Consider the following 12,616-nt stretch of genomic DNA (forward strand, 5'->3'; position numbering starts at 1 on the left):
CATTTTCCAATAGATAAGTGGTGAAAGAATAGGAACAGGAAGGTTTTGAAATAAGAAACAAATATCAATAACCATCTGAAAGTGTTCAAGATCCCTACTAATCAGAGCATGTAAATTAAAACTCATGACCATCAAATTGACAAAGATGGTAAAAAGTAGGAAAAAAAATACCCTTAATGTTGGTGAGGCTCCAGGGAAACAGACACATTCATTCACTGCTGGAGTGGTCCCAACGTTTGGGGAAGTAATATGGAATTATAGAAGATACAAAACTTTTTGTAATCTTTGACTCAGAGAACCCACGAGAGGTTTGTACTCCAAGGAGGTTAGTAACAAGAAGAAAATACCCATCTATATAAAACTATTCATAGCAGCACTATTTGTAATAGCAAAAGGTTGAAAATAAACTATATGCCAAACAACCAGGGCATGGCTGAGTAAACTGTGGTATATGAATGTAATGGAGTATTATTGTGTTTTAAGGATGACCAGGATGAAGAATTACAAGAAATATGGTTAGACTTGACTGAAATGATGCAGTGAAAAAAGGATAACCAAAAGAATATACAAAATGACACGAAGTAAATGAAGACAACATCCAAAGGGCTACAGAACTCAGGTTAGATACAATGGACCATGTTGGCGGTACCTCATTAAAAGTCAGAGCACACAGGCTTCCTTTCTTTTCACAAAAGGGAAATTACAAAAGTGGATGGTGGCCTGTACTATCATCCTTATGGGTTATTTTGCTGAATTGTTTGAGATTTTCTTGCTTGTGTTTGCAAATTAGAAAATTTTTATAAACATAATTCCATCCACTGCCGCAAGTGACTGCATTCTATAAGATAATCTATAGAAAAAAAGAGATGAAACAAAAGCTTTGCTGAGTTAACATCTTTATGCTGCATTGAAATTTGGCTAAACTAAAACTGAAAATTACAAACTTTTACACCCACTTATTTCCAGATTTTAAAGAGATATACAACAAACACCAACGTAATTGGTTTAGGTAATTTTGCCGATAAAGGCAATTTTTTTTTTAAGCTTTAAAGATAATCTATTTTGAAACTGTCAAGTGTACTTGACACTGGTAAAGAAGAAAAGTGTTTCCTAAGGAGCTCTAGGGCCTTGTTATTCCTGGCATGTAGGAACTTCTCCGTTTTCAGCTCATTCTTGACAACCTCTAGCTCTCTCTGAATTTTTTTTATTTCTAATTTATAATGCAATTTCACCTTTTCCCTCAGGGCAGCATTGCCAACCTCAATTTGCTGCTTCAACTTTTTAACCACTTCTTTTAAATCTTTATTTTCTAGGTCTAGCTTCTGGATAAGTTGCTTGGCTTGCAGGAGGGCCTCACTTAAGTTCTTCACATTGATGGATTTTTCAGAGATGTCATTCTTTAAAGCTCGGAGTTCTCGATCTTTTCTGAAGCTGTCCTTCTGAGCAGCTTCTAAGTGCAGGGTCTTGAAACTGATTTCTCTTTTGGATTTCAGGAGTTCTCTTTCAGCATTTTCAAAGTTGGCTTCTATTTTTCTGCACTTGGCATTAAGTTCTTCCAGCTCAGCATTCAAAAAGGACAGCTGAATTTTCTGAGAAATGCCTTCTGCGTGTTTTTTCTGCGTTTCTTGTCGCAAAGCTGCTAATTCCTTTGCATTCCAGATACAATGACCTTCTGTTCTCATGGGGCTTTCTTCAGTTCCAACATTCAAATCAGCTGCATCCCAGCAGGCAGAATTCCTCTCGGGTTGCTTCTTTGAAATGTTTATCTTTCTCTCAGTTAACTTGGGTTCAGATTCTGGTTCAATTAGCGGGGAAATGAATTCTTTCCTCTTAAATTTCTTTTCTTCTTGGAACTTTTTAATTGCCAAATTATACATTTCTTCCACTCCCTTTGCTTGGTCGAAAGCCAGTTGTTGAGAAAAAGGTTCAGGCTGATTAGCTTGCTTAAAAAAATCCTGGGGAGTAAAACAAGGTATAAACAACTTCTCCACCCAGTGCTTTCCAATAGTCTCCATTTCTACGCTACCTTCTGCCTGTTCCTGAAAAACAAAATAAGATCAAGGCACATCTTTACAAGGACAGCCTGGAGCAAAGAGGGGCTGGCCTGGGAGTAGGGTTGCCAACCACTGGTAACTGACCAGTTTGCCCAGGATTTTGTCACTGGCTCTAAATAAATAAATGTTTATTGGATTCTACTGGATTAGCCTTATGTTGAGCCAGTATTTTTTTTTTTAGAATTTGGGTTATTCCATTACCTAAATTGGGGTAAATTAAATTGGGGGTAGGAGGAAGTTGCTGTAGGGAGGGGGTAGGGAGAGGGGTTGCTATTACTGAAGTGTCCAAATAGAACTTTTTTTTTTAAATGGCTATAATTTTGGTAACCCTACCAGGGAGTGGGGAGACTTGGGCCCTAGTACCAGGTTCAACTAAGGAAGGGACCCTGAGTAAGTCACTTCCCCTCTCTAGACCAGCTAGGAAAGATGCTAAAAGATGGGGGAAATTATTGCTGGAGTGGCTATGGGAAGAGAGGTAGCCTAATTCCCTATTAGTGGAGCTGTGAATTGATTTAACCATTCTGGAAAACAATGTGGAATTATGCAAGAAAAATAACTAAATAATTCATAGCCTTTGACCCAGAGATTCCACTACTGGAGCTATATTCCAAGGAGGTTACTGACAGCAAGAAAAAGAAAAGGGCCATATGTACAAAAATGCTCAGAGCAGCATTGTTTGGGATGACAAAATCCACGCTCAGAGAACTGAGGACCGGCTGAACTAATTGTGGCATACGAATGTAAGAGCAAAGAAGGATAGGCAGGCTGTCTCAGGAGGGAGTGGGTTCCCCCTCCCCTGAGGCCTCCAAACAAAGTTTGCATGACCACTTGTCAGGTACATGTCAGATGGGGGATTTATTTTGGGTTTGGTCTAGATTAGATGGTTGCTGAGGTCCCTTCCAACACTCCAAGTCTGTGATTCTGAGGATATGAAGAACTCAGAGAAACATGGAAAGCTTATATGAACAGAAGTAGAGCGAAGAAAGCAAAGCCAAAAGAACAATATACACAAGTACAACAATGTGCATAAAGTCAACACAGAGAAGCAGCAAAACGCAAGTCAAATACAACAGTCAATGTTAGTACCATACTGTCAGAGTCCAAAGATACAACCCTCCTTTCTCTTAACAATTGATCATCTGTCGGGGTGGGGGTGGGGGGTTGTACTTCATAAAGGAGTTTGTTGCAAAGTGTCTGTTTTGTCAAAAACAAAATGTAACAATAAATTCTAAAATGGTTTTAAAATGAAATGATGAGGTTGGACTACAGTGAACTCTAAGATCCCTCCCAGCTCTGGCCTTCTATAATCCCATAAAATAGAAACAAGTAAAAAAGACTACTGTGGGTATTTCCCATAAAATGGTTACATCTTTTTAAAGAAAAGTCACAAGGGAAGCCAAGAGCAAATATAATGAGAACTAAACTGGTTTGTAGTAATGAAAATGGTTAAAAAGCTAGGTTAGTTCTATTCAACAGACTTATGCTTCCACTATGTCTAAATTGTTTCTAGTGCTGTTGGGTTCCATTACTGTTTCTTCATTTTTTCCACTGAGTGAAATGCAAAGGCTTAATGCAAGGCAAGATAGCTTTTGGTAAAATATACCAAGCAGACTTCCTCATGACAAACTGCCAGCTGCCCCTCTGTCTTGACCTGTAAATTCCTGCTATTCCAGTCCCAGGCTCTGCTCAGAGGCAAAGCTGCCAAGTATACAGAATCCTATCAGCTTGTGCCGCCATTTCAGGATGAGAACTAGTGTCCACATTGAAAACATCCATGCCATGAAATCTCTTTTTCCTGAAACTAGGGTAGGATTTGGGCGTAGTTTCTTGGAGGTGAAAAACTAGCAAATGAATTCACCAGGAAATCAACAGTTCTACTTCTTAGAAAGGAGAGGAGTACAAGTACAGCCCTGTCAGAGCTTTTAAGAAAATCTAAATCCAACTGTCCAAAAAAAAAAAAACAAAAAACAAACAAAAAAAAAACGAGAGGGTGATTATTCCTTTTCAAAAGGATTCTTCCCTATACAAAAGGATTTCTCTAGGTCCAACTCTCCTGTGTAGGTTTGTTCACAGATCATTAACTGCCTTTGAAGGGAGGGCTGGAGTCAGGACAGAAAAGCTTTACACTCAAGTGTTAGGAGCCACAGGCAACTCAAAGATCAATCAGAAACAAGCATTTTTGAAATGATCTCATAAATCAATGGTAAAATGTGATGTACACACACACACCCCTTTTTCCAGAACCCAGCTTTTAGGTAAAGCAAGATACATCTTTATTTTTCCCCTATAAGAATGCTCATTATTGTACCATCATCATAAGAACTACAGAGAGTTCGGTATTACTCCTTTTTCAGTTTTAAATGACGTGGGTTTTACTTGTTATACTGAAATCACATAAGAGGAAACTTGGTCATTGGAGGCAGTGGGCATGCCAGCACAACAACCACCACAACAACAAACCAACATCACTGACCTGGCATCCTTGCAGTCACCCCTCAGGTGGAAACATTTTGCAATTTTTGTTTCAAGGCCTGGTATGGATCTGGCTCAGAAGTCACATACTAACCTTTATTGGAATGCAGTCAAGCCCTCGTCAAAAAATGAAAACTATCTTTCCTCCTTTTCTGACCTTTATATGTTTCTCTTTACCACCGCATAGCAGCCTGATTTATCACTACAACTGGCCTGTTTATACGTGGTGAAAACTGGTAATCACAGTCAGGGATTTGGGTGGGCACACAATTTCACTCTCATCCATCCATCCATCCATCCATCCATCCATCCATCCATCCATCCATCCATCCAACAGATGAATGGCTGAAGAGCTTATTGTCTGTCCCTCCTCAAATCACCACTCAGGGTGAAAGATAGGGAGATTATGGTAATTTACTATGAAATGTGCATTCGTTTCTAAAAGGGAGGGATTCTTTTTTAAAAATCAAAGATACCCTTCCCTACCTTCAAAAGGAATACTTACTATCAAGTCAAGGAGAGAAAGGTGCACATGCAAAACAACCTTAAGCCACCTCCAAAGCAACATGTAAATCAATAGTTCTCTAAGTATGTAATTGTGGCTAGCATAGGAGAGAGTAATTTCAGTCGAGTGGTGGGATAGGAAGCCAGATTGCCAGCAGTTGAGAAGTGAGTGGGTGGTCAGGAAATGGAAAGACTAGGGTGTAGGAGATTATGCAGAGTAATTTTGAGGTATGAAGTAGGGGTGATGAGGAAGCTCAAGATATCCAGTCATTGTCTGAGAGAATTGTGATGGGGATGGTACGAGGTCTTAAGGAGAGAGGAGAAGGTTCACCATTAATGCCTATCACTCTTCTTCTAAGCGATTTCTCTTTTTTTTTTCTTTTTTGCAGTGGTAAGAGGAAGTAGGAAAGCACCTCATCTGAAGAGGGCTTTTGTTCCATGGAAGTTGCCCATAGATCAAAAGAATTCGAAAATCATGGGAGACTGGAAATTAAAACAATGCAAATGCAAAGTGGTTCAAGTAGCTGGGGGCCAAGGGCAAGGTCAATGGGGCTTCTTCATTGCCAGTGGAGATGAAAATAGCTTAACATCCACATAAAGGCTGGAAGGGGCACACCTAAACTACTTTAGATGTCTGAGAATCTATTTGCTAATACCTGGAGGAAATTATACTCCACTGTTCCCAAAGAATGGAGAACAGTAGGAAATTATCCTGTCATCAGAGATGCCCAAGCAGTGACTCGGTGACGGACATTTGTCAGAGAGATGTTGTAGAAAGGAATCCTGAATTAGGTTGGAGATGGGACTAAATGTTTTCTAAAGTCCCTTCCAACTGGATGATTTTCTGAAACTTTCCAATGTTCTCTCAAAAGGCCATCACTTCAGTTGCAAAATTTTCAGTGCATATCCTAGAACTTTTAATAGAAGGCATGGCAGTATGTTGTACTACGGAAAATCACCTCTTCCCTAGATGTGGGCTGGTTGAACATAAGAAATGAATTAACTTGTTCTTCCAGTCTGGCTCATACTGACGTGAGGAGAAGGAAACTGGAGGGAAATAGCCTCAGAAGGAAGGCCATCATAGTCTTCCTCTACTTTGAGAAGAGCTAGGCAAAGCTGATTCAGTAGCAATTCCCAAACTCTTGTGTATGGACACTGCTAGCTATAAAGTGACCAGTAACCTTCCCCCATCCCCATACCTTGGGTTGGTGACTTGGGATTTGTACCTGAGGCAGTAAGGCCATGAATAACCGAAAGGCAACTGGATGGTCAAGACCAGTGTTCTTTCCGTTACACCACACTGCCATTTGGGGTAAGTGCCTCTTTAGCTCTATAGTGGTCTAGGTGATCCCACTTATGGGAGCCATTTAATACAGGAAACAAGGGGCCATAATGAAATGTGTCAATTAGTATGGGCTACCATTGGCTAACCTTGGGGAAGAGAAGAGAGGAAAGGCATATTTGGCTATGTTGTCCTCCTAAGAAACAAGGTTCTGAAGCTATCTTAAAAACAGAAATAGAGTGGTGAGCCTGAAAAGTATCTGAGAAAGGAGTCAATTTATGTGGTCAGCTCTTACTTTGAGGAAAGGACAAACGTCCATCATGCTTCCCTGGAGTCCCCAGGCTTCTGCTTCTGGACAACCTGTCTGCTTAGCAGAGGTAGACCTTGTTCCGTACTCTAGGGAGTCCTGCAAAGTATGTAAATCAATTTTGGGTAAGTTGAGTCACATTTTAAATATACTCACTTTAAAAGCCAAAAAAAGTGCAATTAATTTTGTGAAGTAAATGAATCCTGTCTGACCCCTCAATTTAACAAACAAGGAACTTCATTCACTAAGGAATGGAGTTCCCCCAGGTCTTTCCTCCCCCACACCCTTTGTATTTCCACCCAAAGATCTTCATTCAAAAGCTGCCTTCAGAGAAATGAGGAAAGCTTCAGAAGTCATTTGAAACACTTCACATATGTTAATCAAATGCCATAAAGCAGGGGGACAGGGGTGGGGAAAGCTTCATTTCTATGCTCATGTGACCACAGCAAAATCTCAGGTTAACTTAACCTGCTGGTTCAACCCCCCCCCCCCCCCCCCCGCCCCTGCCCCTGCCCTCTCCCACCCCCAGATAACAAAGAGTTCCACTAAACCCATTTACCTGTAATTTCCCATGAACTTCAGAAGCAGAAAGCCTTTCTGCCTTTGTGGTTAGGATCTAGGGGGGGAGGAATGAATGATTCAGCGTAAGTTCAGCCCAAGCATGTTCAGTCTACTACAATCAATAAGAGATCCAGAGACAACTTGAAATGTGCATTCTTATCGCTAATTACCAGGGACAAAGTGATTTCCCAGCACTGGTGTTCATTTATTCCTTTACCCGAGGGACCCAGAAGCAACCTGCAATTAAACTTTGTTAGGACTAATTATCAGCTAACTGCTCTTCTCTGAGTGGAGATGACCCTGGGTTCTGGAAGGCCGTGCTAGGAGAGCTCATCACCTTGAGGTGCTACTAGTTGGTAACTCAATTCCTTAACACCCTCTACTAAGGCCCAGAAGGACTGGGATATGCATCTGGTGGAAGGAGGCTGTTGTCTAGACCAATGAAAAACAAGGATTCTTAAAGGACCATCACTTTATCTGGTACTTTCCAATGGCTCTGGTGTTCATCAGTACTGAATTGGACTCAATAATCTCAAAGGTCCCTTCCTTGAAATGTTATCACTTTAGGACTCTTCTGCCCTTCCCAAACTCTCTAGTCCGGCCAACTGCCCTTCTTACCGTTCCACATACAGAACACTCCATGTCTCCTCTTCGGGCCTTTGCAATGGATGTTCTTTTAGTGCCCAGAATGCACTCCCTCTCTCACTTCTGTCTCTTGGAATACCTAGCCTCCATCAAGACTTAACTCCAGGGGGCAGCTAGGTGGTACAGTGGATAGAGCACCGGCCCTGGATTCAGGAGGACCCAAGTTCAAATCCGGCCTCAGACACGTAACACTAGCTGTGTGACCCTGGGCAAGTCACTTAACCCCCATTGCCCAATCAAAAACCAAAAAAAAAAAAAAAAAAAAGACTTAACTCCAGCACTCTGAGCTGAGCTGTTAAGTGTCTTTCTCTCTGGAAAATTTCTTTATATCAATTTTGTATAATCTTGTATATGTACACATGTGACTGCATTGGTAGAATGTTAACTCCTTGAGGACAGGCACGGTTTGCCTTTTGTCTTTGAAACCCTCTTGCCCGGCACAATTTCTGGCCAGTAGTTTTTGTTTAACAAATGCTTCTTTAATGATTATTGCTGAAAGTTTCTGCCTTCCATTTGTGTGAAACTATGGGGGTGAATTGAGTTGCACCTCTCACCCTTCCATTTATTGCACTTTATTTTTTAAAGTGGCTTTAGTTGTCTTTATAAGGGCAACATAGTACAGTGGAAAGATATTAGAAGGGACAGCTAGGTGGTGCAGTGGATAAAGCACCGGTCCTGAAGTCAGGAGGACCTGAGTTCAAATCTGACCTCAGACCAAACACTTGACACTTACTTAGCTGTGTGACCCTGGGCAAGTCACTTAACCCCAATTGCCTTAAAAAAAAAAAGAAAGATATTAGAGTCAGAGGACCCCAGTTTAAAACCCAGATCTGTCACTTTCTCTGTCACTTGACCTTAGGCAAGTCACTTCTCAATTTGGGGCCTCAATTTCCCCATCTGTTTAATGAAGAGATTATACTACATGACCTCTAAGCTACCTTACAGCTTGAACTTCTATGATATGCTGGCACTGGACTTGATGGTCTATTTCCATTCCAAAAACATTTAGGGCAAACCTACTGTTTGCCAGGACAGAGAGACAAAAAAAAATGGTCCCTGCCCTTGAGGAACTTAAAGTCTCCTGGGACTCAGGGGTAGGATTTGGGGTACAACAGACATAAAAATACAAAGCAATTTGAGGGTGGAAGAGGAGCAGTAAGAACTGAATGGGTGAGGTGACCCTTAACTGAGCCTTGGATAAAGATAAGGAATCAAGAGGCAGAGATGAGGAAGGAGTGCATTCCAAGTGTGGAGGATAGTCTATGCAAAGAGGAAAGACTAAGCACCTACTATGTGCCAGGCTCTGTGCTAAGCATATTTTATGAACATTATCTCATTTGATCCTCACAACAATCCTAGGAGGTTGGTGCTATTGTTATCCTCATTTTTACAGATTAGGAAATTGAGGCAAACAGAGGTGACTTGTCCAGGGTCACACAGCTAGTAAGTGTCAGGGGCTTAATTTGAATTCTGAACTTCCTGGCTCCAGGCCCAGCTCTGATTTAACTCATGTGACTCTTAACCACTGCATCACACCGGGTGCCCAAGGTGGAATGTGGAATTTGAGGAGAAACCATTGGGTTCCTTTGGCTCCTAAAAGTGAGTAATAAGTCTATTTGAAAAGGCAGGTTGAAGTCCAATTGTGGAGGGCTTTAATGCCAGGGGGAGGCCTATTTCATCCCAGAGGCACTGGGGAGCCACTGAAGCTTTTTCAACAAGAGAGTGACACAGTCAAATTTGAACCTTGGGAAGATCCTCCTGGCAGCTATGTGAAAGGTGGAGTGGAGAGGGGAGAGACTGGAAGCTTGGTGACCAGTTCAGAGGTGATTATAACAGTTTAGGTAAAAGGTAATAAGGGCCTGAACTAGGATGGTGGCCATGTGACTGGAGAAAAAAAGGTAGATGGGAGAGAATCAGCTAGACTTGGCATCTGAATATGATGAAAAAAGCCAAGGGTCAACTACAAGGTTAAAACCCCTAGTGATTCCAAAGGTAGTGGAGCTGTCTAGAGAAATAGGGAAATTTAGGGAAAACAGGTTTAGGAGGGAAGGTAATGAGATGTGTTGCTTATATCTTTTTCTCTCCCCTCCAAGGCAGTGTGGTATAGTGGATAGTGTTGGGCTTGGGATCAGGAAGACATGGGTTCAGTCGCCACCTCCTTAAATGGCAAGTCCCAGGGCAAGTTACTTAATGTGCATCAGAGAATTCTTACTACTTCATAATCCAGTGCTAAAGAGAATGCTAGAACTGATAATACAACAAGGTCACAGATTATTCACAAATCTCTCCCCGGAGAGCATTGTACCCCAAAAAGCCTCAAGAAACCCTTACAGAATTGAACCGAGGTCCAGGCGCCTTTATCAACTATGCCCTTACCCTGACAGCTTCAGCAGACAAATGGTTTAATCCTCAGTAAATTAAAACGCCAGCCATGTTGGTTAACTGAGATGTTACTATATATACTGTATGATAACACTTCAGAGATACTCTCAGCCCATGGAATATGGGGGATCCAAAATCCAATGGGAAACACTCCAATTAGGGTAATGCCTTCCTCCTGTTTTGCATGTTTATCTTTTCAAAGCATTTTTATGGCCATATTACAGCATTTAAAAGGATCTAGAATTTCACTGATCTGAGTACCCCTCTATTTTTGCAGCTTGAGGCCCCGTCCCCCCCCCAGATAACAGTCTTCATATGCTGTAATAGCCGACAAAATCCATCGTCTGGTGGCCAAACTGCCACTGATGAGCCTCTCTGGTCGGTTAGGCTGGTTCCCCGGCAACTCGAAGCCTTTTTCAATTTAGGAGAACCTGCCCAGGGTTCGAGCTGTGCCACCATGGCAGACACCAGAGCCCAAGGTCATCGCCACACCCTGATCAGGGCTGTCATGAAGATATATTTTCCTTCTCACCAAAGAGTTATAAATATCAAATTCGACAAGCACCATGGCTAATTCTAGTATGCTTCTGAAGCTGACAAACAATTCATTAAGCAACAGCCAAAGCAGTTTGAATAATATTCATTATTATTAAGACCCAAATTTTCAAAGGACTTTAGGTTAAATTTTATTTCCCCTCTTCTCTTTTTCATGCTTTATGATTATCATCATCAACATTACCACTGTCTTAATCTTTAAAAGAGAAATGGTTTGAATTTTGCTTTAAAATTTCAGGGTGATGAACGGCCATTTCATATACTCAATTGTTCTCTATGGGTAATAGAGAAAAAAAAGAAAAATTAGCGATTAAAAATTTGGCCTTACCTGTAATACCGGGCTACATCCCAAATGCTTTGTTATTAGAGAGAAATCTCTTGATTTGAAAGGAAAATGGTGGTGGGGGGGGAGTCTACATGGCCTTCATCAGTTCCAAAAGCATTGCGCAAGTCAATTGGTATGGGAGTCAGATCTTTGGTGCAATGCGGACCTTGCTGCAGCCTTGGAAACGGGCCTGCGCCAATGGCTCATGCACTGCAGAGATAGCTGCTGCCATTGCTATGCGGAGCCAGGGCACATTCGCCTCAGCCCCACCCAACACCCCCCCCCCCCCATTGTGACATTTCCATTTCTTCCCAGTTCTAGCCCCTGGCCCAGGTGATAATGCTGCAGTACCCAAAAGAAAGGCCTTGCCCTCTCCCAGGGCATTGAGATCAGAGAGTGCCAGGGTGGGATGGGCTCACAGTCCATCTAGTCCAACCCTGTCATTTGACAGAGGGGGAAATTGAAGCCCAGGGTGGGAGAAAGGACTCTCTTGATCAATGTCACCCAGTTAGTTAATGGCAGGAGCCAGGGCTCCATCCCCAGCCCTTCTGATTCCACCTCCCCCTTCCCAAGAGCAGGTTGACCTTATCCCAAACCCCAGGGAAGGGCCCTCCCACTCTGGCTGGGGCTCATTAAGAGAAGCACACCCCCCCCCCAAGACAGATGCAGTGACCCCAGCTCAGGGGCAGTGAGGGAGATCGATTGGGCCAGCCCCTCTCTTCCCACCGTGGGCTGCCTGGGGGCACTGGCTTGCCCACCCAGGGACCTACCTGGAGGCTTAGTCGAGGCTGGCTTTTGAGGCAGGCGCCGCCAGGAGAGCTGGCAGGCTGGCTGGCAGGCTGGGCTCGGGCTCATCCAGCTTTGGCGCTGGGGCCCCAGCTGAAGCCGGGCCCGAGCTGCAAGGCCCGAACCACAGCCCAAACCGGCGGGGCCCCTCCACTCTCGGGTCACTGCCTGGGAAATGGCCACCACCCGTGTCCCTGGCACCAGGGCAGAGTGTGGCCCCACTGCAATGCAGCCAGGAAACAGCAGAGCTCCGTTACTTAGCAACCAGCCCTGTAGAATTTAAAGAGACAGAATCCCAGTTCCTGCCTCTGGGGAGAGCTGGAGCCTCCTCCTGCAGAGGAAGCCCCCAGCTCGGAGCATGCTCAGTGAGGGCCTGCAAAACCCAACATGTAGCTGACCAGGAGAAGCCTGAGTCATGCAGGGGGCTAGGACAAGGCCAAGGCCAGGGGAAGGGGGAGGAGGCAGGCCCCTCCTGGATACCCACTTGCCCTGACCTCTGCCTTCTCACCCAAGTGGGAGGCTAGCCCTCCCACAGGCTAGACAGGGGTGGCAAAAACAGTGGTTCTGCCCTTCAGAGAATGGGCTGGGCCCACCCTAGGGATCACTGTTGATTGTTGGCCCAGACCCTCCAGAGATGTTGGCTTAGCAGGGTCCTGAAGCACCGAACATAATGAAAGCATAGACTTAACAGCTGAATGGGACCTTAGAGATCATCCAGGTATAGTCTTAAGCAAGTCCCTTGA

General features: G+C 43.4%; 1 protein-coding gene across 2 annotated transcripts; it reads right to left on the reverse strand.

The window, feature by feature from the left end:
• Positions 1-888: 888 nt before the first annotated feature.
• CCDC160 (coiled-coil domain containing 160) lies at positions 889-12,111 on the reverse strand. Of its 2 annotated transcripts, none has more exons than XM_027837779.1 (4): positions 11,858-12,111; positions 7,179-7,235; positions 6,608-6,718; positions 889-1,955 (listed from the first exon to the last, which is right to left on the reverse strand). In XM_027837779.1, the coding sequence occupies exons 3-4, from the start codon at positions 6,632-6,634 to the stop codon at positions 1,047-1,049; spliced, it is 936 nt and encodes a 311-aa protein (XP_027693580.1). In that variant the 5' UTR covers positions 6,635-6,718; positions 7,179-7,235; positions 11,858-12,111; the 3' UTR covers positions 889-1,046. The 2 variants fall into 2 exon arrangements, with proteins under 2 accessions (XP_027693580.1, XP_027693571.1); XM_027837770.1 differs by having other exon boundaries at positions 889-2,039.
• Between the last annotated feature and the right edge of the window lie 505 nt (positions 12,112-12,616).

Source organism: Vombatus ursinus, unplaced genomic scaffold (assembly GCF_900497805.2).
Source record: "Vombatus ursinus unplaced genomic scaffold, bare-nosed wombat genome assembly UNPS02004573.1, whole genome shotgun sequence".
NCBI lineage: Eukaryota > Metazoa > Chordata > Mammalia > Diprotodontia > Vombatidae > Vombatus > Vombatus ursinus.

What these genes read in the sequence shown, in the direction of transcription:
- CCDC160 (XM_027837770.1), bottom strand. Translation starts at nt 6,634, where the DNA reads ATGATGGACGTTTGTCCTTTCCTCAAA. An exon ending in ACGTTTGTCCTTTCCTCAAA is followed by an intron (nt 2,040 to 6,607) that starts GTAAGAGCTGAC and finishes TTTGTTTTTCAG; the next exon opens with GAACAGGCAGAAGGTAGCGT.